This window comes from Hyperoodon ampullatus, assembly GCF_949752795.1.
Source record: "Hyperoodon ampullatus genome assembly, chromosome: 17".
NCBI lineage: Eukaryota > Metazoa > Chordata > Mammalia > Artiodactyla > Ziphiidae > Hyperoodon > Hyperoodon ampullatus.
Window position 1 is genome coordinate 63859518 of NC_136930.1, and position 26063 is coordinate 63885580.

General features: G+C 38.3%; 1 protein-coding gene across 2 annotated transcripts in view; it reads left to right on the top strand.

Moving 5' to 3' along the window:
* NSMCE2 (NSE2 (MMS21) homolog, SMC5-SMC6 complex SUMO ligase) overlaps positions 1–26063 on the top strand; it is a gene marked incomplete at its 5' end in the record, with an annotated part of 215920 nt that overhangs the window by 92450 nt on the left and 97407 nt on the right. Inside the window, one exon of one of the 2 annotated variants that reach the window (XM_079722855.1) lies at positions 17882–17965. The exons of the other annotated variant lie outside the window; for it this stretch is intronic. Coding sequence (XP_079578981.1) covers positions 17882–17965 — 84 coding nt within the window. The remainder of the gene's footprint in view (positions 1–17881; positions 17966–26063) is intronic. 2 annotated transcript variants of the gene reach the window in all.

Genomic DNA, 26063 nt, shown 5'->3' on the forward strand with positions numbered 1-26063 from the left:
TCTGTGTATTTGACTGTTTTAGGTACCTCGTATAAGTAGAATTATGTAATACTTGTCTTTTTTGTGCCTGGCTTATTTCACTTAGCACAGTGTCTTCATGGTCCATGTTGTAGCATGTAACAGAATTTCATTCCTTTTTAAGGCTGAATAAGATTCCATGGCCTGTATATACCACATTTTGTTTATCCATGCATCCATCAATAAACACTGGGGTCGTTTCCACTGCAGGGCTGTAATGCTACTAATGAACGTTGGTATACAAATATCTATTTATAATTCCTGCTTTCAAGTCTTTACACCTAGAAGTAGAACTACTGGATCAAATGGTCGGTGGGTTTTTGACTAATGCATAATGTCTTGTATCCACCATTATGATATCATAAAGAATAATTTCACTGCCCCGAAAATCTCATGCTTCAACTCTTCATCCCTCCCCATCTTTGCCTCTGCGTAAATGTTAGTATGCTCCTACTGTAAAGATTTAGTTACTGTTTATATTCCTCTTAATATGGAACTTTCAAGTACAGATAAGTAGGATCCCTGGTATTGGTAGAGTTAGTGAAATCGGTGATCAAGGTTGTCAGGAAGCAAGAAATTCTGATAAATTGTTTTTGTCCCTTAGGCTTTTAGATTGTGAAAGTTACCTATACAGTAAACAGAGAGGTAACAAATACAGAGCTTTAGAATACATGGGTTTCAAATGAGGTGTTTTGTAGGGATACAGTTTTATAATTTATCTGTTTATTCCACAGAGACTTACTAAGCATCTACTATATGTCAAGCCTTGCGCTAGATGCTTTCCGTGGGAATTAAGATGCCATTCACGCAAGCCAGACCTAACTGGTCAGCTTTTTGACTCAAAGGGACTGTCGTTGTGCCCAGTGCTGTCATTACTGGGTGCTTTGTGTGGCTGTTTTCCAGACTTGCCTTGCTCGGATTACCATTTCTCTGTCTTCTCCAGTTGCTTTCTGACCTAGGCTTTTCCACTATACTTTCTTTGTGCCGGTGACCATTTAAATATAACAAACAAACAAACATCTACTGGGATATAACATGAAGAAGAGAAGGTTGTGTCCTTCAGGCGGCTGTGTTCATGAAAGCAGTGGTCTCCACATATTTCTGATTGTTCCCCCCCATCCGGAGGAGCATACACCTCCTGATATTTTGTTCATTCATTTTTAATACACGGTCTGCATAATGTCGGTATATACATTATTAGTGAAACAAAGTTTTTTTTTCCCCTCATTTTTTAGACAACAGTTAATTTTAAATAAAAGTTCTAAGAGTTTGCATACTGGGGTGCATGCATCCTACTTTGAAAACCTGGGCTGGGATAGCTAGCTGTAATATTTCTTTGCTGAGCAGAATAGCTAACCATGGTATAGGACTGCAGCGTAGATTCTGTAGATAAAGCTGAGGATTCTAACAGCTATAAATAGACAGGTGGATTTAATTAGGGGAAGGTCCTGGCATCTACTTCGTAGTCACTGTGCTATTCAAGTGTAAGAACTCCATGTGCATTTGCAATAGAAATAGCATATTCTGAAAAACTGAGATTTTTTTTTAGATCAGTCAGATATTAGCCATTCATTTCTCAGAATGAGAATTTCAGATTCTTTCCATTATAGGTTATTACAAGATATTGAATATGGTTCCCTGTGCTATACAGCAGGTCCTTGTTGTTTATTTATGTCATATACAGTGGTGCGTATCTGTTCATCCTAAACTCCTAATTTATCCCTCCCCCCACTTTCCCCTTTGGTAACCATAAGTTTGTTTTCTGTGTCTGTGAGTCTGTTTCTGTTGGTAAATAAGTTCATTTGTATCATTTTTTAAGATTCCACACATAAGTGATATCATATGACATTAGTCTCTCTCTCTCTGACTTCCTTCACTTACTATGATAATCTCCAGGTCCATTCATGTTGCTTCAAATGGCATTATTTTATTCTTTTTTATGGCTGAGTAATATTACATTGTGTATATATACCACATCTTCTTTATCCATTCATCTGTCGATGGACACGTAGGTTGCTTCCATATTTTGTTAATAGCGCTGCTATGAACATTGGGGTGCATGTATCTTTTCGAATTAGAACAACCAGTATTCTTTAAACACCCTGTGAGTGTTCATATTACCAGACTCTGACCATTCACTGTACATGATACTGTATAATGATTCCATTTGGTATTTGTAGTCCACATTTCCTGCTGGTTTTGCTAGATACTTTTAAAGCACTTTAGTCCCCTGTGGCTACACCATCAGAGACATGTAAGTGGTTGTGACTCAAATAAAATATTACAAGATATTGAATATAGTTCCCTGTGCTATACAGTAGGACCTTGTTGTTTATTTATAAACAACAAGGAGCCAAATAAAATCCATGAACAACAATCCACTAAAGGTACTTTAATGGTACAAACTTTTAAATGAATCATGAACAGTATCCTTTCTGTGTAGTTGGCTATTAGGGGTCTGGAGAGGCAGATAGACAGAATGAGATGAAAGAACAGCCTAAGTTGCACTTAGCGTTTCCAGTGTTCCAAAGCCTGGCTATAAATGAAAGATGAGCATTCCTACTTAATTTATCTGGCTAGATTCCTGTGCCTAATGGCTGCCTATATACCATAAACACTGTGAAGAAGCAACCATGGAAACACTTGTTTTCTTGTTGGGCTAAATTTACTCTGGGTTGAATATTAACACAGTGCCTGGCAGTACTTTAAAAGCAAAAATAGCTTAAGCGTGACTCACTCTGAGTCATTTACTGCTAGTGCGGCTATACTGCCTAGAGCTTGACATTGAACAAGTTGGCAGCCTGTATTGCTACATTTTTTTCTAGGAACTCTGAACACATTTCATTCTTGTGAATTCGCTTGTGCAAGATATTAAATAGAGTAATATGTTTATTTTGTTTCAAAGTCAAATGAATTTGAGAATGGTGAAACTAAAGTATTTTTCTTGGGCTTTCTGGAAAAGCCAGATTCTTAGAATTCTCCTGTGGTTAAGGACTTACTTTATTTTATAAAGAATTAATAACATGTCATGGAGGTTTTGTTTTAGATGCTTGGGCTTTTCTGATCGAAAACATCAGACTGCCATGAAAATCATTGCAAAAAAACAAGCTTAAGTTGTACCAAGTCGGATTCATTAATTTTCCGACATTACTTGACAAGATGGATTGTGCCATTCAGAAAGCTTTTTCTTTTACTTTTTCTTACTGCTTCTTCTAAAAAAAAAAAAAAAGTACAGTGAGGCATGCAGCCTTGGAGTTTAGTTGGGTGTATGACTGTAAACTTCTCTCTTGTTATTAAAGGTTATATAATGGGAAGTTCATTGGTTTTGAAAGGCAGACCAAACCCACCCACAGGATTTCTATTGGCCCTTTAAATGCATTGCATGCCTTTCCCTGGGTAACCCGTTTGGTTGAGAAAGGAGTGAGTGGCTTGTTGGCTCACTGCAGGAAAGCCTCTGAAGGTTCAGTTGATCTCATCTGGGCTGGGGTTAGGAATGGCTGGGAATCTAAAACTATATATATGAGGATGGTTTTCCCTTGATGTTGCAATCTTTACTTTAACATGTTTTTGTGTTTAGTTTCTGGAGTTGCCTAACAATATAATTTCAATTGAGGCTTGGTTTCAGCTCTTTTATTATAAACTGTGGGGAACAGGATTTTTTTTTTTTTCTATTGAAGGGCACTATCACTATGCCTTAGGATTTCAATGATTTGTATAGAAAGACAGCCTAAAACCAAAATGAGCCTAAGCTAATGATTGATATTTGAAATTGTTTTACCATAAAATTCTTACATGAGGAGATGTAACTCTGGCAGAGAATTTCAACATAGTTGCATAAATGGTGCTTCATATTACAACTTGTTCTGTACTTGACTTCATTGAAATTAATAAAAGGACCTCTTTCAGAAGGATCTGGTGAGTTAGCATCATTATTTAGGAAAAAAAAAAAAAAAAGGAAAGGACTTACTCATAATGTATCCTGTGTTGCTAAGTTTGCAAAGTTAGCTATCTCAACCACACCCAAAAAGCCCTTTCAGAAGACTGAAATCCACTTATTCATTTATGCTGGCTTAGAATTTTCTTCCCAATAAAGTAAAACGTAAAAGAGCTGAGATCGATGTGAAATTTCCCTGAGATACATAACGATTTCATGAAAACTAACATTTGGAAATGGAGTTGCTGCCAAGTCCTGAATCTAATAATGTATTTCCTTATTCTGTGGTTAAAGAGATCCTTTAAAGCAGGGCTTTCTGACTTGGGCCTTATGGGTGCTAAAAATATCCCCAAGGTGCTTTTTGTACCCCAAAGGAGTACCACTGCCCTGCCCTAGATCTAGAGGAGAGAATGCCAGGCCTGCTATAGCCTTCCCTTGTGTCTTGGTCGTGTGGTCCCTCTGCTGCTACATTTTGGCGGCATATAAATGAGTTAGTGATTTGTATGGCTTGAAAATTAGTTCAGCAGGGTTTAGTTAACCAGCCCTTTCTGGGTTGTGCACTGAAAGGGCCTAGTCTAAATGAGTCTCAGCACAGCCCAGTAGCCACTCTGTTATTATGCAGTTACATAGATGTGTCTTTTTCCATAGAAATGTATTAATTAAAACAACTTAAAGACGTCACTCAGGGTCTAGCATAAAGTAGGCACTTACTAAAAGATCACTAAATCTGAATTTATTTATACGGCAAATATTACAGCCTTATTTGATCCACAAAGCTTTGTTCCTTTTCTTTCATTCATTCCTGTACTCAGACATTTATGAACTCTTATTATATGCCAGAAACTGAGATATTTGAGACAAAAAATTAGTAAGCCTTCAAGAAGTACATTCTTAACTTGGAAAGGCAGATGTACAAGTTATTAAATACATTCGTCATATGCTTTTTTTTCTTTTTTTAAAGCCTAGGTACAAGGATGTTGTTACCTTGCAGTAGTAACATTTTTCTTTTAAACCAGTAACAATCATTGACCTTCTTTGAGCACTTCCTGTGTAGCCAGCCCTGTTCAAGGTGCTGTGAGTTGGGTGGTGGTATCATCTCCATTTTACAGAGTAGGATATTGAGGATATTGAGTTGAGCAATTTGCCCAGCTTCACATTCGTGATTCAAACCCAGAAAATCTGGCTTCAGAGTCCATGCCCTTAGCCATTACGTAAACTGCCTCTTGTTGACTGGCTTTGTTGAGGAAAAAGAAAGAACTCTTTAGAAGTAGGAGAAAACGGGAAGTCAGCACACCAGTGATAATATGATCTCTTTTGTGAGATTCTTTTTTTTAATTAGTGATCGTTTTGGAGTACTTTTGCTAAAATCTATTGCCAAAACGAAGTGGCTTCATAAGTGGGCTACATCTGAGAGAGACTGCCTGCTTACCCAGCATTACCTTTCTTAGGCTCTGTGTGCTGATCCCTAAAATGAGCTGAGTCTGAGAACCTAATGTTCTTTCACATTACCTCAGAGACTAAAATCAGCTCTTAAACCAGTGTTGGTTTCTGCCGTTCAGAGAGGCACCATGGGGCAGTGCCTGGAAACAGCTCAGCTAACAGGAAAGCCTTTTCCTTCAATGGAAGGCGGTGCCGCTTCTCATCTTGCGGCTCTTTTAAGCTCTCTGACAACCTCCTGTGCCTTCAGCTCCATTCACCTCAAACCCAACAATTCCTTTCTTACAGTCAACACTACTAACCAGTTATTCAGAGCCCTGCCGCTCTTGTTTCTTCCTTGGCTCAGTCTCAGTTCCTGAGAGCTGCAAGAGAAGTGGAAGACGTAAAAAGCACCAGCCCACCCTGTTCCCGTAACCAGTCGTTTGCCAGCATCCCCTACAACGCAGGGTCTAAAGGTACAGTGAGGGAAGAAGTTTCTCCAGGGAGGTCCCCGATCGTTAGTATTTGTTTCGTATTGTGCTTTGGGGTACATTTTTTTAAAATTTATTTATTTATTTTTATTTAACAAATTTAATCAGTTATACATATACATATGTTCCCATATCCCCTCCCTTTTGCGTCTCCCTCCCTCCCACCCTCCCTATCCCACCCCTCTAGGTGGTCACAAAGCACCAAGCTGATCTCCCTGTGCTATGCGGCTGCTTCCCACTAGCTATCTACCTTACGTTTGGTAGTGTATATATGTCCATGCCGCTCTTTCGCTTTGTCACAGCTTACCCTTCCCTCTCCCCATATCCTCAAGTCCATTCTCTAGTAGATCTGTGTCTTTATTCCTGTCTTACCCCTATGTTCTTCATGACATTTTTTTCCCTTAAATTCCATATATATGTGTCAGCATACAGTATTTGTCTTTCTCTTTCTGACTTACTTTGCTCTGTATGACAGACTCTAGGTCCATCCACCTCATTACAAATAGCTTTGGGGTACATTTGTTTTTATTTAGTAAGATGCTCCCTTTCTTGTTTCTTGGTACATTTTACAAGGAAGTGTTCTCTTAATATGGGAGCAAATCATACGTATTTGCTGAACAGAGCTGTTTGCAAGGACACTTGAGTTTTCACTAGAGGGGGCACAGCCTTTGGCAGTTGTAAACAGGTTATCCTACTGTTTGGTGAGGTATAAAATAACACACCTTAACTAGGGATTGAATGCATTTCCTGGTACAATATTAGCATTTTCTTATTTTTCAAGTAATGATTTCCAAAAGATGATTTTTTAATAGACTTGTTCCAGTTTTATCAAAGTATATCCTTCCGTCTCTGAAGTTGCCCCCACTCAGCACCCACATATGTAACACTTTATCTACACTTTCGATTCAGTACAACCTTTATATTTATTTGTAAAAAAGAATACATAAAATTTTCTTCAAGAAAACCAGAATCAAGCATTTTGTCTTGAGCTTTTCCTTGGCACATTAAAGTGACATATTGGGAGTCGAGGTGATGTACTTTGGAAATAAATGCATTCCTACCCTGAGGACATTATGATTTTTGACTATAAATATTCTCATGGCCCAGTCTTTGTGTGTTCTTTGTTTGAAACATGTCCGATCCTGACGTTTTAAAATAACATTTTATAAATGTGCCAGGAAAGGAAGGTGACCGTACAATTATCAGAGGGTAAATTCTAATCATGGGACATTCGCGTGGGTCGTTTGTAATTGAAGACAGTGCATCCTTTGTGATTGAAGATAGTGCAAATGAGGACAGCGGGTGGCCAGGAACAGAAAGTAGCGAGGTGAACAGCTGCTCTCTCTGTGCTGTGCCCCTCATACCTGCAGCCGGGGTCAGTTCTAGATGTTATCCTCCACGCTTGGGGACCTTGAGGGTTTGGGCAGCCAGTTTGGGCATTGCAGAGCAGTCCAGTGTTTTTCTAGGTTTCCACTTCCTGGCTCCTGGAGACAGGAATGCCACTTGTCGGAGAGGGAGTAGGAGTGGCTCTTGAGAATAAGAGTGTGGCTTTGGAAGTGAAGTTGAGGGGGGCGTAGGAAAGAGGGAGAAGCAGAGGAATAAACGCGAAGGGGGAGAAACTTCAGGGAGGAGGACAGCGGAGAGGAAGAGACAACTTTCCCTCTCTCCCCCTCCCTCCTCCCTCTTCCACCATCTGGTTATTTCCACTTTCTCCCTTAGCTTCCGCTTTTCCCCGCCCCTTCAGTGGCACTGCCCCCCGAAACCTGTTCCCTCCTCCCTCTCTCTCATCTGTTTGTGTCCTTCCCAGTCCCCCGTCTTCACCCGTTCACCCACCTCTATCAGCTTCCTTTTAGTGGCCCCATCCCACTTTGCAGAGGGCTCCACCAGGGAGCGCCACATTCACGGCCACAGCTGGTGCAGCCGAAATCACCCAGGGTCTCTTTTAGAATCAGCCTTCACTACCCAGCAAGCTTAACCAACCTTTCTGGTTCCCTTCACGTCAGAATGAACCCCCGTACTCATCCTCTTCCATCTTCCAATCGGGTTGGACAGTCTCCAGATCTGTGAGACGTGAGATGGGAGAGGACCTTCCATGTCCTAGACATTGGGGTAGAGGTCTCCTTAACGGTGTCCGCATGGGTTCTGCAGGTAACCGTGAGGAAACATGGGGATTTTCCCTCATCTGTGGAGAGGGTGACTACAGCTCAGACAAAGCAAGTAGGGCAGCTGACAGGCGGCTGAGCTGGAGCTAACCAAGTCTCTCCCCCTCCAGAGCTGGTGCTTTGCTGCCTACTGAATGACTAGTCAGATGTTTACTTACTCCGCTTTCTGTTTAGAATTAAGGAAAACTTTTCTTCATATCTTTTTCTAAACTACAGCATTAACTCTCCGTGTTTGATCATGTCTACACAGATATGTTGCAATTAATATTAAGAAGCAGGAAGTCTTTTACTGGGCTAATAACTTTTTTAGTATTTGCAAATCTGGTTAAGCTTTAATTAGAATTTCTTGATGTTCAATCCTTTTAAAAACTACTTTTCTAACTATACAAATGCATGTGTTGTAGAAAATTTAGATAATATAAAAGACAAAACATAAAAATTGCCTGTAGTCCCACCACTTGGAGATAACCACATATTAATGTCTTCTGTATTTCCTTAGTCTTTTTTTCTTATAAAATATGTCCTTGCAAGATTGGGATCCGTTTTGTGTTCTGATTATTTCACTCAGTATAGTGTGAGTTCATTAAGTATTTGAAAATATGATTTTTAATTGATGTCTAATATTCCATTTATGTATGTATCATGATTTTCCTCTGAATCATTACCCTCTATTAATATTCACTCACTAGTAGGCTGTCGGTGGATGACAATTGATATTATCAGTTTAATAGTTTAAAAATAATATCTTGTTCTTTGAGCCTGAAATGTCAAAACTTTACCATTTTTAAGTCATTTCTTCCTTGTTTTTAATTTATGTGTTGTAAAGGTTAAATAATAGTGTATTTTTCAGGTAGACGTTGTTTTCTAAAACTTACTTCAAAAGTTGAGACAAGTGATTGGTGTTTTGTTCTGGTGAGAATTTACTCCTTTTGGAAATGTTGTGATACATTTATTTATTCAATCGGCAGACCTCTGTTAAATCCCTTCCAGCACAAGGTGTTAACGGCTGAGAATTAAAAGAAGAAAAGCATGCTTTCTGCCTTCAAGAAGCTTATAATTCATGCAGGTAACATATGTAAACATAATTTTATATTTAATACAAATATAATAGTAATATTATAATGCAAAGAAATCAATACAAAAGTAAAGCTGTAAACAGTGTGCAGGGAGAACACGAAGGGAAAGTGGTTAATTCTGATCAGCGGAATAAAGGGAAGACTTCCTGGAAGAGTTGACATTGGAGCTGGGCCTTGAGGCACGGGTAGAATTTCATTGAGACGGCAGTAAAGGACATACGAGGCCGAGGGTGTAAAATATAATCAGAACCACAGGGGCCTGAGAGCGCATGTCATATCTGAGGGAATCATGTCTTGCAGATGGGTTGGTGTGTGACGTGCCAGGGTCGTGGGGTCAGGTGTAATGGGAGCGAGGCAGAGGGCAGTAGAAGAGGTGAACCTAGAGCACGAAGGGATCAAACAATTGACGATCGATCAGTGTGCGTCTGGCTCTGTGTTACGTTCCTTCTCATACATAGATGATCTCATTTGATTTACGTAACAGTTTTGTGAGCTATTAATATCACCATTCGAAAATGGAAATAAAAGGTCAGGAAGCCTAAGTCACAAAGCTCATAAGAGGCAGGGCCAGCACTCAAACCTAGGCCTGAAAGTCATGCTTTTTTTCCCACTGCTTTCCTAGTTTGAGCTAAGAGTATAGAAAGTTGTAAAAACCACATTCCAGTGTTTGGAATATTGTGTAGGTAGTGCTTTCTTTTCTTTTCTTTTTTTAGTGAGTGATATTATCTGACTAGTGAAGGTACTTCTAGTGGCAGAGCAAGGAATGAGTTGGAAAAAGATGTTGCAAGAAGTGAGGCAAGATGGAAGACTCCTGCAGAAATCCCAGCAAGACATGGAGAAGCTGAGCTACTGAAGAGATGGTGGAAATGGAAGGAAAAGAAGTGGAAGAGATTTTGAGAAAGAACGTAAGCCCTTAGTAGACTGATGGTCTGAAGGCAGTGAGGAGGCCTAGATTAGATTAGTTGTCTCAACTTTTTAAAAATCACATATTCTAAACAGTTAAATACTTTTGAGCATGAATCCAGTATGAAAGTTTTAATATTTAACCCCCTCTCCTGTGGATTTTTCTTGTGCATACTCATTTCAGGGATCACTGGAATTAACTAAGAAGAATGGGTGTTCTGGGAGGTTGGCAGGAGGAAAGAAAGGGTAGAAGCGAATTAGAGTTTGGTTTTGGACATGATGGGTTCAAGATGCCTCAAGTAGTGCAGTCCCTTGAAGATGCTTCATACAAAGTTGGAAGTGAGTCCTAAAGATTATAGAAGGAGCACAATACCAAGCTTATGTTCTGGTGGTTGATTGTTTTAGTGTTTTATCAGTTGATTCTCAACTAAATAGTTAGAGAGTTTTGAAACTGTTATACTTGGTCTAAATTAAAGAGTATTCGTAAAATAAATCTTTTGTGTAGTCTAAAACATGAAGGTCTTTTAGACTGTAGTTCATTCACCTATTTAGACTTCTTAGAATATTCAAAGGTATCAACCCTAAACGTGTCTTGCAAACAGATAGATTCATCCAAAGCTCAGAATGTCTTTACAAATGGCTTATGCTTTTCAGTGACTTTCTCAAAACTATAATTTTCATTTCCTTCTGGCCATCGTTCTGTTACTGAGTTAATACCTATAAGGCCTAACCCAGAATACTTTCAATTTACTAAAACCCTCCAATTATATGATTAAAGGCACAAATGCTGGTTGATGTTTTTGGTTTGGTTCAGTTTGGTTTGATTTTAATTACGAATACGTCAGCCAACAAAATCTTTTATCATTGATATTCAAACCATGTTTCCCTTTGGGGAAGTAGGGATGAGAAACAGCTGTAGTTCCTCTACATTTCATGAAATCCAATTAACTTTCTTCCTTTTGTCTATTTTCTGCTCAGTGTCAATATCAGTATCCTTGATGAATATTTATTGAATGCCCGAGGAATAGTAGCGCTCCTGTAAGCTGAGCACATGCTGATGTGGAAAAGCACCTTTTCTCTTTTATTGCTTATTGGATAAAAGGCACAAAGGACTTGCCAGACTAGGTCAAGTTCACAAAATGAGCCTTTGGTGCATTTGGGCAAAATAGATTCTCAGAACAAGTACCTGAAAATGGAAACCTTCCTATTGGAGGAAATGACAAAGCAAAATCAAATCGATGGGTCTCCCTGATCTTGACCCTGTCTCTGTTAGACAGCAGGGGGCAGCTGCTTGAGATATTAGTGCTTTTGCTGCCTCTTCTCTTCCCTGAGCTCTGTACACAGCAGCTACACAACTGCCTGGACAGACAGCAAAGTTTTGAGACTCTGAGATAGAAGATTAAGGCCTTGAACAAAATCACAGTATAGATTTGTGGTTGATAAAAATTACAGTATCTGATTTTACATCTCACACATATTATCCTGGTCTCTTGTTTTTAAGTCTTTCTTCCAGAGAATTTTTGAGAAAACAAATATTTAGGACTGTTAGTCACAGAGTAAACCTTACAGTCTCAGGATGTTTATAGTTGTTTTACAGGTAGTAGCAGGATGATCCAGTAGACAGGAGGTGCTGTGCCACATAATGAAGAGTTAGTAAATATGAATAAATGATTGCTGCCATCCCTTCAAGAAAACAACTTGTTTCTGTAGCTTTTCAGTGAGTTCACAGTCTGTTGCTGCTTTGTGTTTGGCCAGCGTGCAACAGCACAATTATTGTAAAAGCAAAGTGATTAAAGCCTCTTAAGACCTTTATGACCTTTAAGACCTTTATGACCTGCCATTTTAATATTGATAAGTACTCAGAGACTAACCTCTTTCAGGCCCTTCTCTTAACCTAGAACAGTTTTGTTTCTTTTTGTGTTGCCACAGAACTCTGATCATACTCATCCTGACACTTTTGCACACTGTAGGACACACCCACTAGTGAATAATGAAATGTTCTAAGCAGCAACCCATTGTAAAAGGTTGTAACCAGCATTTTATTAAAAAAGAAAAGACACTGAATGGGGTAGATTAAAAAATACCACAGTGTGAATCATGTATAGGAAGAGTAGTGTTTCCTAAAACTTCTGTTTCACTTAAACATGTTTGTGTATTCTGGGTTTGTAATGTAAAATGTATTTCTTACTGTAGGTCATAGTTAAAATCCTGTTTTGAAAAACACTTCATTGTAGCATGTGAATCACATCGTCATTTAATTGTTTTATAAGTCTGTCCGCTTGAAAAAAGGAATCGCATTTTCTTTGTCTTTTAATTCCTAATACCTAGGACAGATCTGCCTGACACAGGTGTTTAGTAAATGTTTGTGGAATGAATGAAAGAAAGAAACGAAATTCACTTACCTTCTCTGAGCCTTGTATTTTTCATAAATGAGAATGCTACCTGCCAGATCTCAGAGTATTAATGCGAAGAGCGGCTGAGATAATGGATGTGAGAGTGCTTTATGTAAGTACGATGTGCAGAATAAGGATTATTATCTGGCATAAATTTTGTTATTGTTGGGCAGATAAGCCTCAGGAACTCCTGAAATCTTAAATCAGTGTTCTAAAGATGACATATTTATTGCAGTACTATTAATAGCACTGTCTTATCCCTTATTAGGTAAAAAGTTAGGAGACAATCTTCAAAAATTAAGTATGTGCCTTTTATTTTTAAACGTTTTATTACGGAACAGTTCAACATACAAAGTAGACGCAGAAGATGGGCTTCTGTGCACTCAGCTCTACCTTCAACCAGGCAGTAGCAACTTGAGCCCATTTCATTTCATCTGCATCCTCTCCTATCTCCCCCTTTCCACGTTACTGTGAAGCAAAGATGCATTTCTTTTCTTCTCTCCCATTCCTCTCCCTTCCCCCACCGTCCTCCCTCTTTTGTTTACCTTTTCAAGTATGTAGAAATATTCTTAACATTCTTTTAAAATAGAATCATTCGTACCAAGCAATGCAGGTTGGGAGTTTAGACTAAAGTACTGTGGTACCATGTGTGAATGAGCTATTCTCTTGACAGGAACTAGCAGGTAAACAAGGTATTTTATCTCCCAAGATTTTCATACGATGGTGAACAACTCCATTGCAAAACCATGATCACATTCCAGAGTCGTAAGTAGTTCTGGAGGCTTAGTTACACAATCACCAACTCTGTCATCTTCCTCAGAAATGTGACCTTACAGCAAAGTAAGGAGTCTGAAGTATGACGGGTCACTTTTTAAGTTTTTTGAAGTTTTGTTTTCTATCATGTAATAATCCTCAAGCTTTTGACCTCTAGCTAGGCAACAAAAAGTATCCAGCTGAAACTTTTGGAATACTGTTAAAACTATAATAAACCCTGCTTTAAGACTGCAGCCCAGGGTTATAACATGCCACTCAGCAGTTAAAATCCACTTGGAAGAAAAGAATTTTTAAATCATCACTTATATTAGTTTATATTGATCCTTTTTTTGATTTTCATAATTTTGTGATTTGGGCCTTAATATGATAAAAATACAAATCCACATAATTTTAAACCGCAAAGATATTTAATTCTGTCAAATTTCATTTGCCTAGAATTTTTCTTCCTTAAAGTCAAATGTAGGGTTTGTTTTGATTTTGAACAAGGTATTGCTAAGTTTTGCCCACTGCAACCATTGAATAGTCAGAAACTTTGCATGTCTCAGTTGTTTTGAGGTTTTTATGTGTTCTTGAAAAAATTTTTCCAAAATAAAATGAATATAAATGCACCTTTATTTTAAAATATTTCAAGCCATATTTGTACTAATGCAAGGAGGTTGCCTTATACCCAAGTGGGGAGGGTTGTGGGTTGAGAGTGACAGAGAGATGGAGGAGTTGAAACTCACATGGTAAGAGTGTCACAACTCCAAAAATGTTGTAGGTGGCAGACGTAGGTCAGTTTCCGTCAGGGATGTCACCATTCTGCGAGTCTTCCCTGACGGAAACCAAGAAGTCTTTATCTTTTCCTCTTTCATCCTCTACATCCAATAAATAGATCTTTATTGATTAGTTATTTAGAAAAATCTCCGGGCTTTATCTTTTCCATTCCCACGACCAAGGCATCAGTTCTGCTCTTTTATCAATGTACATCTGGACAATGAGCATTTGAGAAGAAATGAACTGATCCATTTTGACCATGCCATTGTATGTACATTTAATTATTAAAACGGTCCTGTGAGGTAGGACAGTTATCTGCATTTTTCAGATTGTATAAACTGGGTAAGCTCTTTCAAGTATATGATATTGCTAAGGAATCTCCTTGCTCTGAGTCTTTCTCCCCCTGTAATGCATTCTGTGCAAGAATACCAAGGTGGTCTCCCTAAAATGTGACTCTTAATTTAATAACTTACTTAATAAAACCAGTAGTTACTGATCTAGCACTTTACAAATTACCAGGGATGTTTCACGTTTGATTTCATTCTACACAAACTAGTCCACGAGGTTAATATTATCTCATATCACTACTTCATAAAGTAACCTGTAATGACTTCTGTTTCCCATCAAGCCAATTTTAAACTCTTAATATTAATGACATTCCACATTTTATGCCCTGGCTCTCCATCCATTTAATCCTACCTCTCAATGTAAACTGGAGTTAGCTTTAGCCGGGCGAATGCACTTCCTTACGGTCCTCTCTAGGTACCATTCTAATTTCTCCCCTGATGTCTGCTCGCAGCACAACTCTTGTTCACCAAGCCCACTTTCCCCCCACTCCTGCCCTCTAACTTAAACTCCACCAGTCCTGCAGGACCTATTTCAAGTCCCACCTTTTCAAAGAAGCCTTCCCCAATAATGTCTGTCTTCCTGGATGTTTTTAGTTCTTGATATCCTTTGTTGTATATGTTTGCCCTTGAATAGAATTTAAAAATTTTCCCCTAACTATAAAAGTAATATATGCTTCATGTAAAAATATTAGATAGGATATTTGAAAGTGAAAAGATCACTCCTGGCTTCCCAATTCCAGTCTGTAGAAGTAACCACTGTAATGTGTCTTTACGGTTGTATTTCTGTGTATAAACAAGAATATGCACAGGCACGTACACACACACACACACACACACACCTATTTACACACATGGAGATAGCTATAGATTTAGATATATTTTACGCACCTACACCATCCTACAGCATTTTTTCCCCACCTAACAATATATCTTGGAAATCTCTTCATGTCAGTGAATATAAGTGATTTCATTTAAACATATCTCTTTATTGCCTCAAATTGTTTCATGTCAAATTGTTTTATACCTATACATCTCATCTTCCCTCACAAAAAGAAAATGGAAACTCCTCAAGGGCAGGAGTAATTACACATTCATTCTCTTTTCCAATCCTTTACTCTTTGGTCTTTGTGCATTTATTGCATATTTCACTATTCATGCTGTGGGAAATCCAAGATGTTTACTTCTCATAACCCCTAAGGAGTTAGGATCTAGTAGATAAGAATCTACATTTATACATAGAACTGTAACACAGGAAGAAATTGAGAAGTGACACCAATTTTTGTTACTGGAAATATGGCTGATTAAGTTATTTGAACAATTATCTTGCTGAAAATTATTGAAACTGTTGAATATGTATAAGAAAACATCCTCAGAGCAGCAAAGGCCTGAAAAATCTAAGGAACCATAAGGAAAAGCAGGAGTTCAGCAAGTGTTCTTTAGAGAACTAAAGCTGCTTTTACCCTGAGGACGTTTGCTGATCCAGGCAAATTTGGACTTTGCCTGCCTCATGGGTAGCAAAACTACACAGAAAGCTTGTAAATGGCTAACATAAAATTTAGCGTAATGATTTTGGGGGCGGTGCAGGTTGGGGTACTCAGACTTCTCTGTTTATTGACCTAGTGGGAGCTCTGTGGGGTAATTTATTTTCCAAACTGAGCGTATTTGTTTTGTGTACTTTTCTGTATACATGTTATAACTTATAACCAAAAATTAAACATAAAAGAACAAGTTATAAAACAATAATATGATCTCACACGTGTGTATATTACATAAATGTATATGTGCATGTGTGTGTATATTTATAAGTAGAATGTGTAATATATAAATTTCACACACTGATAAAATATAGAAATTTATGTTTATATATGTGTAAAAATATGTGTGTTTGGGGGATGCAAAAGTGTGTGTGTGTGTACGCTTTTCAAATACAGAAAAAAAGATGTGAAAGAGTATTCTCCAACTCCTGAAGACAACCTTGAGAGGTAGAATGGGGGGGGGAAGAAGCGAGGAAGGAACTTACTACACTTTGTGCTTCAAACCACTGTTGTTACATTTTTTAAATATTACTATTTATTATTTTTTAGAAATAGATTTTTAAAAAAATATGGCTTCCGTCTCTGCCCCTTATATATAAAAGTATGCTTTCCACCAGGCTCCATACCACTTGGCAAAGTACCTTTTTTTTTTTTTTTTTTTAATGTCTTGTTCCTTTGCTAGACTGTAAGCTCTTAAAGGGAACAAGACAATTTTTATCTTTGTATTTCTTATATCTAGTTAATCCTGGTATATAGGAGAGGATCTATAAATGCTAGTGAAAAATGAATGAAAAGTATACCTTAAGAAGAACTTAGGGCTATAGGTATCCAGTAGATATGTTTCCTTAGAGGCTCTTGTTACACTTCTGAATATTATTTTGTATCTGGCACAGCAGTGGGCGTAAAGTTGGCACAGTGAATACAGGTCGATTTGAATTTAACTGACACTTTGTGGAACCTGTAGGCAAATGTGGAGTCCACCATGTGGTGCCCCTCTTGATCCCAGAAAGCTGGAAAATGAAAATACTCTCTGAAAATTAACCTAAGAAATTAACAGCTAATAGATTAAAGCCAAGGGAGGCAATGTGACCTTACGAGACATAAAGACTCCTTGGGCAGAAAGATTTGATTGTAACCTAATTGAGGGTATTGACATCTTTAAAACACACAAACATATAAAATGTCCATCAGAAGAGCATTTTCTCTGTCTCCAAAACAGAGAAAAAGAAAAGCTATTAATGTGATTGTCATGATGCCTAACAAAGCACTGTCTGACCAGTAGCACCTGCCAGGTTGAGGCAAGCATCCAACCTGCCTGGCAGGTGGATAACCCTGTGGTACAGAGCTGCAGAGCCTCATGCCATTTTGCACTGGAATCCTGCATAATTAACTCCGCTTGCTCTGCTTCCGTGCGCACCAAGCTTCCCTCTGGTAATTTGCCTTCCCAAGGAGATAATTCACTATCAGGCTGGTACAGACTGATGCAGATTCAGTATGCCTGAGTCTTCTGTTGTTCACTGTAAATAATAAAGTCGCCTTCTTTTTTTTTAATACATCAGTGTCTTGTGAGTTTTGTTAGCATGAGTCTGCATTCCTGGGTCCAGTCAATGAGAATCAGGTATCAGAGTCTGCAAGGCCCATCAAGGTAAATACTACCTTGTGGGCATCTGATGGAGCGGACTGCTGAATTTCCCAGGTGATGCCCATCCGTGTCGTCTTGCTCCATGTTCCCTTTCCACTCTACACTTCACCAGAAAAAGTCTTCCCGGAAGTAACATGTTAAGAACATCTTAATAATGTGCGCATTTCAGCTAGAGTGTACCAAATAATATTATGTCAATGACAGTAGACCCTTATCCTCTGGGTGAGTATTATCTGTTTGGTTTTGTAAATTCCACACCTGTATGGATGAATGGAATGTATATTGTAGATGTCACATGGTGAGGACCCCCAACAACTCATTTCCAGTTCTGGCTTCACAGCCTCTTCTGGCTTCACTTCTGGCTCTCATCTCATTGTCAACATTGATCCTGGCGTCATACTCAAGTCACTTCCTAACCTGGGTCTCTCTTGCAGCAGTAAAACCTAAAGAAGATGGAGGACACAATGATTTCGAGCAGATTAAGGATAAGGATGCAAGTAGAGCAGGCAATGAACGAGGTTATAGAATTTTTTTCTTCCATTCTCATCTTTCTCTCTTTCCTCAAAATAGTCCCAGTAGCATTTGAAAGGGTTTCAGAATCCCACACACTGCTATGGAAAAAATAAAGCACAATTTCTCAGTGCCATGTTCTGCTTACCTATGAGTACAATGGCGTGTAAACCAGATTTCAATAAATCATTAACAGCAGTGTCTTGCCAAAAAGGATATCTGAGTAGATAACAGGGCAAAACTCAACTACAACTCTTAAGTGCATCCTGGAATATTTTTTTAATTGATTCTTGCATCAAATAAGTACACGGTTAGATGGGACTTTGATAAATGGTAATTTTTCCCCTTTCTCTCCTGTTCCTCCCCTTTCACCCCAACTTCCAGCCAGAATAATTGATCACTAAATTTCACCATAAATTTATCAGGAATATACCCAGAGCAATCCTCAGTTATCAATTTGATTTAAAAGAATATATCTTTTATTAGTAGATTAGGACCTCACAAAGATTTCAGGTAGCACAGGTAAATATAGAATCTTTAAAAGACTTATTTTGTTCTTACTTGGTTCTTTGAAACTATTGTTTTGACAATCACAATTTGTCCATCTTATACAGTGGAGTTCTGCAGCAAAGTAAGACACTGTTGGATTATTGTGTTAAATTCATGAGGCTCCTGTATCTGTATATTACTCAGAGCTGTTCTTGTAGACTGATGTTAGATGGTATGGGGATGAATTGCTTTATAGGTTTGTGGGCCATTCCTGATTATTTAGAGGCTGATTAACCAGTCAATGAATTCTTCAGGCCTTTTGACCAAATTCACCATCCTCTGGCTTTCATTTCCTTTGGATGAAAGATGATACTAATGAGGAAAGGGTCCATTTTTAGTCCCCATGTGAGCAAGGTTTGTTTCACAGCCGGAGACAGCTTGAATGTGTAAGATCAGGTTTACACCGTGGACCCTACGGTATTGGAAGTTCGGCTGGGTAGCATCGAAACACTCAACATCAAGCCTGTCATCCCCTCTGAAGTACTTGTCCTACTTCAGTAGATTAGTAACAACATCTTATTATATGAAAGTTTGCATTTTCTAAAGCAAAACAGGCAGTATAGTATGTTATATGCTGATATGTGGAAATACCACCCCCCCAAAAAAAATAAAAAGAAAGAAAGGAAAATCATATTCTCTAGCTTCATTACATGTTAAATTAGTGGGGAGAGGCTGACCATAGTCAACATTTATAAAAAACACCTACAACTCTCAAAACTACCTGTATTTTTCAGAACTTAAGTACATTTCCTTACTTTACCAACGTGCATAATATCTCGTCAAGATTCTTGAAAATTTTAAAGTGCATAAACTTTACCCTGAATAAAGACAAAGGAGTAGAGTGAGCCAGAGAAAGATGGTCACCTGAATAGTAAGGACCGTTGGACCTATTCCTCTCCCTGCCCCTCTTTTCTCATAAGCCCAGGCCGCTGCCTTCCTTTTTTCTTTCTTTCCTTCTGTTGAAGGCCCGTGTCTAGACAGGGATTCACTGGACAGAACTGCAAAGACAACTAGAGTGGCGGGACAGAGCTGTCCTGAAGTTAGGCAGCGTTATGGCAAAGCTGAAGATGCAGTTTTCAAAACTATACAGGTATCTTCAGACTTCGACATCCTTTGTGATGAAGCCCTAACCTTTCACTCGCTGGCTGCGTAAGGACCGTATATAAAATGGCAGAGTAGACAGAATTTCTTTTTCGTTCTCTGTTCTACCTTTCTAAATTCTTTTTCTGGCATCCTCTGGTTTTCTTCAGTCCTCCTGCAGCTATCTAACTTCTCTGATTCTTGTCCCTTTTCAGTAAAAGGTTCACCATAAGGCTTGATAGCATTAAGTCAGTCTCTGTGTATATTTGTCTGTGTTGTGTGTGTGTATCTCCATTTTGTTTTTCTTCGTTTGTAATATACTTTAGAATATTCCTTTCTAACCACATAAACTCCAACGGTAATGTTTCTTAAGTTCCTAGGATTATTGACTCTTTAGGCAGTCTGAAAGTTACCCTCAAAAATGTATATACACAGAGAATGTTGGGTACCATTTCATGGTGTTCATGCCCTCTTCGTACCTATTTATGGATCCCAACTGGGTTCGGAATCCCTGTCCCATGATGAAATTCCAAAGTTATCTACTTGCATGGTCACTGGTGATATTTGAAAATATATTCATTCACCAGATAGTCATCGAATGCTTACTCTGTGCCAGGAGCTCTGCAGGGCATTGAGATACAGTGAACAGGACATTGGCGCAGCCATCAAAATTTACAGTGTAGTTGAGGAGACAGACAAGTAAACAGACAACTACAAGACAGAATAGGTGCAGCAGCAGGGAAAGTACAGGATACTTCAGAGAGCACATAAGATGAATGTTTAATTCAGTTTGGGGGCATCAAGAAATTCGCTTTACAAAGATACCTGAGTTGTTCTTTAAGTAGAAGGAATGCTATGTACAAAGTCAAGAGAATTAAGACTTATATGCCTGTTGAGAACTTTACGTTTGATTTTAAAGGGCCTTAAGTTGAGGGATGGTAAGTACTGCTATAACTGAAAAAGATAACTGACTGTAGCGTGGAGAATGGGTTGGGGGAAGCAGGACTGGAGGCTAGGAGACTTCAGTAGTAACCAGCAGACAATAATAGTGACCTTAACAGTGCCAGTGAAAAGAAGAGGATGAGTTGAAAGGATATGAATTAGAAACCACAGAATTTAGTGATTGAATTCATTCCTTCAACAAATATTTGTTGTGCTGCTGTGTGTTGGACACTCTGTGAGGTATGGTGGTGAACTGTAGAGACACCATCTCTGTCTTCAAGTCTAGTAGTCATGACCTCCAGGCTTCCAGATTGGACAGCTCAGTGGATGGTGACGCTGTCCTCCAGAGATGGAATAGACTTGTCTCCGACTGAAGGTCCCTAGACAGGAGAAGTGCTTCTTCAAGCTATAAGTGCACCTGCTGAGATCCCAGGATGTCCCTGCAGTTGTGAATTGCTGTGTCTAATGAGAGACGTTACTGATGGTAGACTGTTTCCATATGAACAGTGTTCGGAGAGAGGCTTGAGAACCACTGATAGAGATGACAGTTGGAGCCAGGAAGTGGATGAGATTACCCAGGAAGAGTGTATTGAATGAGAGGAGAGGAAGGGTGAGGATTGGACCTGGCAAAACAATGGAGAAAGAAGAGGAACCCAGTGAGAAAGCCAGGAGTATGTAAAGTGTGTTCCAAGATGGAGCCAGTGGAACAGATGGGAGGAGGAGTAGCAGTATGGCAGCAGCAGTCAGCATCAGGGTAGGCTCTTGGTTCAAGATGATGACCTGAGCTTACAAATTACATTTCACACGTTCACTACCGCCTTACCTAAAGGGAATCATGAATCTTCACATCACAGGTAGCCAGCAGAAAATAATGAAATTTTATGCTATGTGAATTATATCTCAAGAAAGCTGTTATTAAGTGAAGAGAATAATAATGATGAAGAATTCAATCTTTAAATATATTCTAACAAAATTGTTGTATTTTAAAAAAGGATAAACTGTAAGCATCACATGTGTGCGGGCGGGGTAGAGTGGAGTGAGGGAGAAGATGTTATCCACAAAAGAAGGAGAATACATTTGTATCCAGTTACCTGGTAGCACTATATGCAAAAAGCAACAGAGCATCACCTTAGACATCCAGGGGAAGGGGTTGTTACTCAAATTTTACAGCCAGCTGAGGCATCTTTTCCTGAAAGGGCATCAGAAAGGTCGTCTTTGACATTGAATGATTTGCGGAATATCCCACTCATGTACTTGCCCTGGAAAAAAGAAAATTATGCGAAGACATGCAAGCACCACATAAGTAATTAGCAAGAATAAAGAACCTGATAAGGGGAAGAAATGATAGTAGGGTGTTTTTTTTTTTTAAGTGGTAGGGAATTAATTGTGAATAAGAGTTGTTAATATAGTAGTAAGCCACAATGCTAATGATAAATGAGTTCTCAGAAAAGAGTAATGTGACAGACTAATAATAATGGGGATCTGCGATTATAAAGTGTTTCAACAATTTGGCAAGCAGAAAGAAGATGGAAGAGTGCAAGGAGATTCCAGAAACTGTTACTTTCTTATTGGCATCTATTAAGAAGTACAGGATATGGTGGTGCAGTGGTTAAGACTCCGTGCTCCCAATACAGGGGGCCCGGGTTCGATCCCTGGTCCAGGAACTAGATCCCACATGCATGCCGCAACTAAGAGTTCGCATACCACAACTAAGGAGCCGGCGAGCCGCAACTAAGACCCAACACAACCAAATAAATAAATAAATATTTTTTGAGAAGGAAGAAATACAGGATAAAGAAAGTAAAGTCAAGCAGTACTTGAGTAGAAATAGGATGAATAACTTCCGAATCTATTGGCTAAGAATGAGGGGGAAAGCAGAAGTTTTGGAAGCATAAAAACCAGAATATAGTTTTAAATTAAAACTGAACTTATTACCACACAGTGACTACGCTGTTCTGTTAAACGACAAGGATTCGCTTTTTTAAAAAAATCCAACCATAATCTGATCCTGAGGCACACCTTTAAAAGGAAAAATGAGAGGTCTATAACCATAGATGCAGAGGGAATTTTAAAAAAATAGATTTGAAAGGAGTAATATGTTTAACCTTATGACAATTAAATCTGCAAAATGAATGACTGAAAATAGATTTAAAACAAAAAATAACCAAAATTGACTCCAAATGGCCAAAATTATGAATGACGTTTACAAAAAGAAGATTAAAAGAAAGATTCTCTGCTCCCCAAATGTGCAGATCCTAGACATATTAATCAAATTCTGTCAGATCTTAAAGGAACGGATATTTTCTGTGCTAGTTAATCTATTTTAAAGCATGGGAAAATACGGAACATTTCCCAGTTTATTTTAGGAAACTAGGATGACTTATGACCAAATGCCATGTTTTGTCTTTTTCTTAAAAGTTAAGAACACTTTCACATAAAACTAGATATGTGAAATCTTAAGTCAAATATTAGCAAATAAAATTGGCGGCATATTGAAAGAACTGTACATATGATAAGTTTGGATTTGTTTTAGTAATGTAGCATTTATCATTAGAAAATCAATTAATTAGTAATCATGTTGAGGTCAAAAGAGGAAAGCCTCTTCCAGCCATTTATTTCTATGAGCCAAGCATTACTCTGGTGATCCAGCGGTGAACCGAAGTAACCAAGCCCCTTTCTCTGCGAGACATAAGTTCCGCTGAGAGAACAATAAGAAATAAACAGATATTGTAATAAGCACATGTAAAATTTTGGTGTGCGATAGATTTTCAAATCAGTGGGGGAAAGTTGGCTTATTCAAGAAAAACATTTGGAACCATTGATAATGTTTTAATGACACTACTTTAAATCCAAAGTTTATATTTTACATTAAAATTCATTCCAGATGAATTGAAGGTTTTAATGTTAAAAATTGAAGCCAAACTATCAGAAGAAGTAATCAATGAATATTTATATTGCCTCATGTTCTGTTAGACCTTTTCAATCATGTCAGAAGGAAAAGTGCTCGGAAAGATTAACGAGCAGAAGGATAATGTCACTCTGTTTCTGAGACCATAAGGACAAAAGCAACTGCTTCAAACTTGCAAACATTCGGCAAAGCATAACATTTGGAAGATGTATTTGAAAGTTTTATATACAAAAAACTGAAAGTTCAAGGGGTAAAACCCAACATTATTACTTAATACATTAAGTTTTTGCAGCCAAAGTCCAGCTGCACTAATAAGACTCACGAACATTTTTCAAATGCTTCTTGCAAGCTAGATGTTGTTCTGATGCTTTACATGTATTATCTTATGTAGTGCTCACAACAATCATCTGAAATAGGTACAGGTAGTATTTTACATATTTTACAGGTATGGATGCAGAGACACAGGAAGGTCTTAGTAGCCTGCCCAAGAGCACCCAGGTAATAATTGGCAGAATCAGCTTTGCAACCTAGTCTAGGGCCAGAGTCTACTTTCCTAACCATTATGTTGTACCAAACATGTCTCTAAATTTCCTGATTTATTAAAATTATAAAAGATAAAACAGATTCAGGGAGGAGATAAATTTAACTTAATCTGTGTGAAGAATAAATTTGGATGATAGTTTTTCAACTCACAGCTGAAAATCCACTGGGAGCTTGTGAGGAATACTTTTCTCACATATATGCAGTCTGTGCTGGAAGGTCTTTGTGGCAAGTGTTTAGAACTGAAGTTTTATTCAGTTGCCAAAATAACTTCCAGAAAAATCACTTTGGAGAATTTTTGAGTAAAACATTTCCCTGTTTACTCCAAAACAAATTAGTGGGCTTTGAATGTCACTCATTTCATCCACATATATTTGCAAGGCTGGTTTTTCTCCATGCGTGACTATGAAAGCAAAGTGGTTTGATCAGCATGGCCCACGTCGAGTTCTCTTTCCCACACCACTTAGGTTAGAAGGCAAACATTTTCATCAAGCGAGAATACTCAGTGCTTATGTTGATCAGGGCTTTTAAGCAAAAATTTTTTTCCCTCAACATCAAACAAACACCCAACTCAATTAAAAAATGGGCAGAGGACTGAGTAGACATTTTTCCAAAGAAGCCATACAGATGGACAAGAGGCACATGAAAAGATGCTCACCACTAATCATCAGAGAAATACAAATCAAAACCACAATGAGACATCCCCTCACACCCGTCAGACTGGCTGTTATCCAAAAGACAACAAAAAACAAATGCTGGGGAGGATGTGGAGGAAAGGGAAGCCTGTGCACTGTTGGTGGGGTGCAACCACTATGGAGAACAGTATGGAGTTCTTCATAAAATTAAAATCAAACTACCATATGATCGAGCAGTTCCACTTCTGGGTATTTTTCTGAAGAAAACAAAAACACTGGTTCGAAAAGATATATGCACCCCTATGTTTATTGCAGCATTCTTTACAATCGCCAAGATATGGAAGCAACCTAAGTGTCCATTAGTAGATGAATGGATAAAGAAATTACATACACACACATGTATAATGGAATGTTAATCAGCCACAAAAAGAATGAAATCTTGCCATTTGCAACAACATGAATGGACCAAGTGAAATAAATCAGACAGAGAAAGACAAATGCTGTATGATTTCACTTACATGTAGAATCTAAAAAAACAAATGAACAAACATAACTACACAGAAACAGACTCATAGATACAGAGAACAAACAGGTGGTTTTGGGGTGTGGGGGATGAATTAAATAGGTGAGGGAGATTTAGAGGTACAAAATTCCAGTTACAAAATAAATGAGTCACGGGGATGAAATGTACAGCATAAGGAATACAGTCAGTAATATTGTAATAACTTGGTATGGTGACAGGTGGTAACTAGACTTACTGTGGTGATCCTTTTGTAATGTATAGAAATAGTGAATCACTATGTTGTACACCTGGAACTAACATAGTATTGTAGGTCAGTTCTACTTCAGTTTAAAAAAAAATTGTTGGGCTTCCCTGGTGGCGCAGTGGTTGAGAGTCCGCCTGCCGATGCAGGGGACACGGGTTCGTGCCCCGGTCTGGGAGGATCCCACATGCCGCGGAGCGGCTTGGCCCATGAGCCATGGCCATTGAGCCTGCGTGTCCGGAGCCTGTGCTCCGCAACGGGAGAGGCCACAACAGTGAGAGGCCCACATACCGCAAAAAAAAAAAAAAAAAAAAAAAAAAAAAAAAAAAAAAAAAAAATTGTTCCTCCAAATCTGCTATTGTTTTAATATTTTAAGTTTGGGATTAAAAAATATATATTTTAAACATTAAAGGCAGGATTGAGATTTTTAAGTTTGGTTAAAGGTGGCATGGACTTTTAAAAAACATTGAGAAACTATTTTATATGTATGCTTATTGGTATGGAAATGTGAAGATGCTCACAGTGGATTTTTCAAAAACGGCAAGGCTTCTACATCCTCTCAGATTTTTCTAGCCCTCTAACTAGTCTGAAAAGGACTGAGATGCTGTTGGAATCTCATGATACTTTTGAATTTCTATTTATCCTTCTCTTTTTAAAAATAAATGTAGTGTATCTCTATTGATAGATT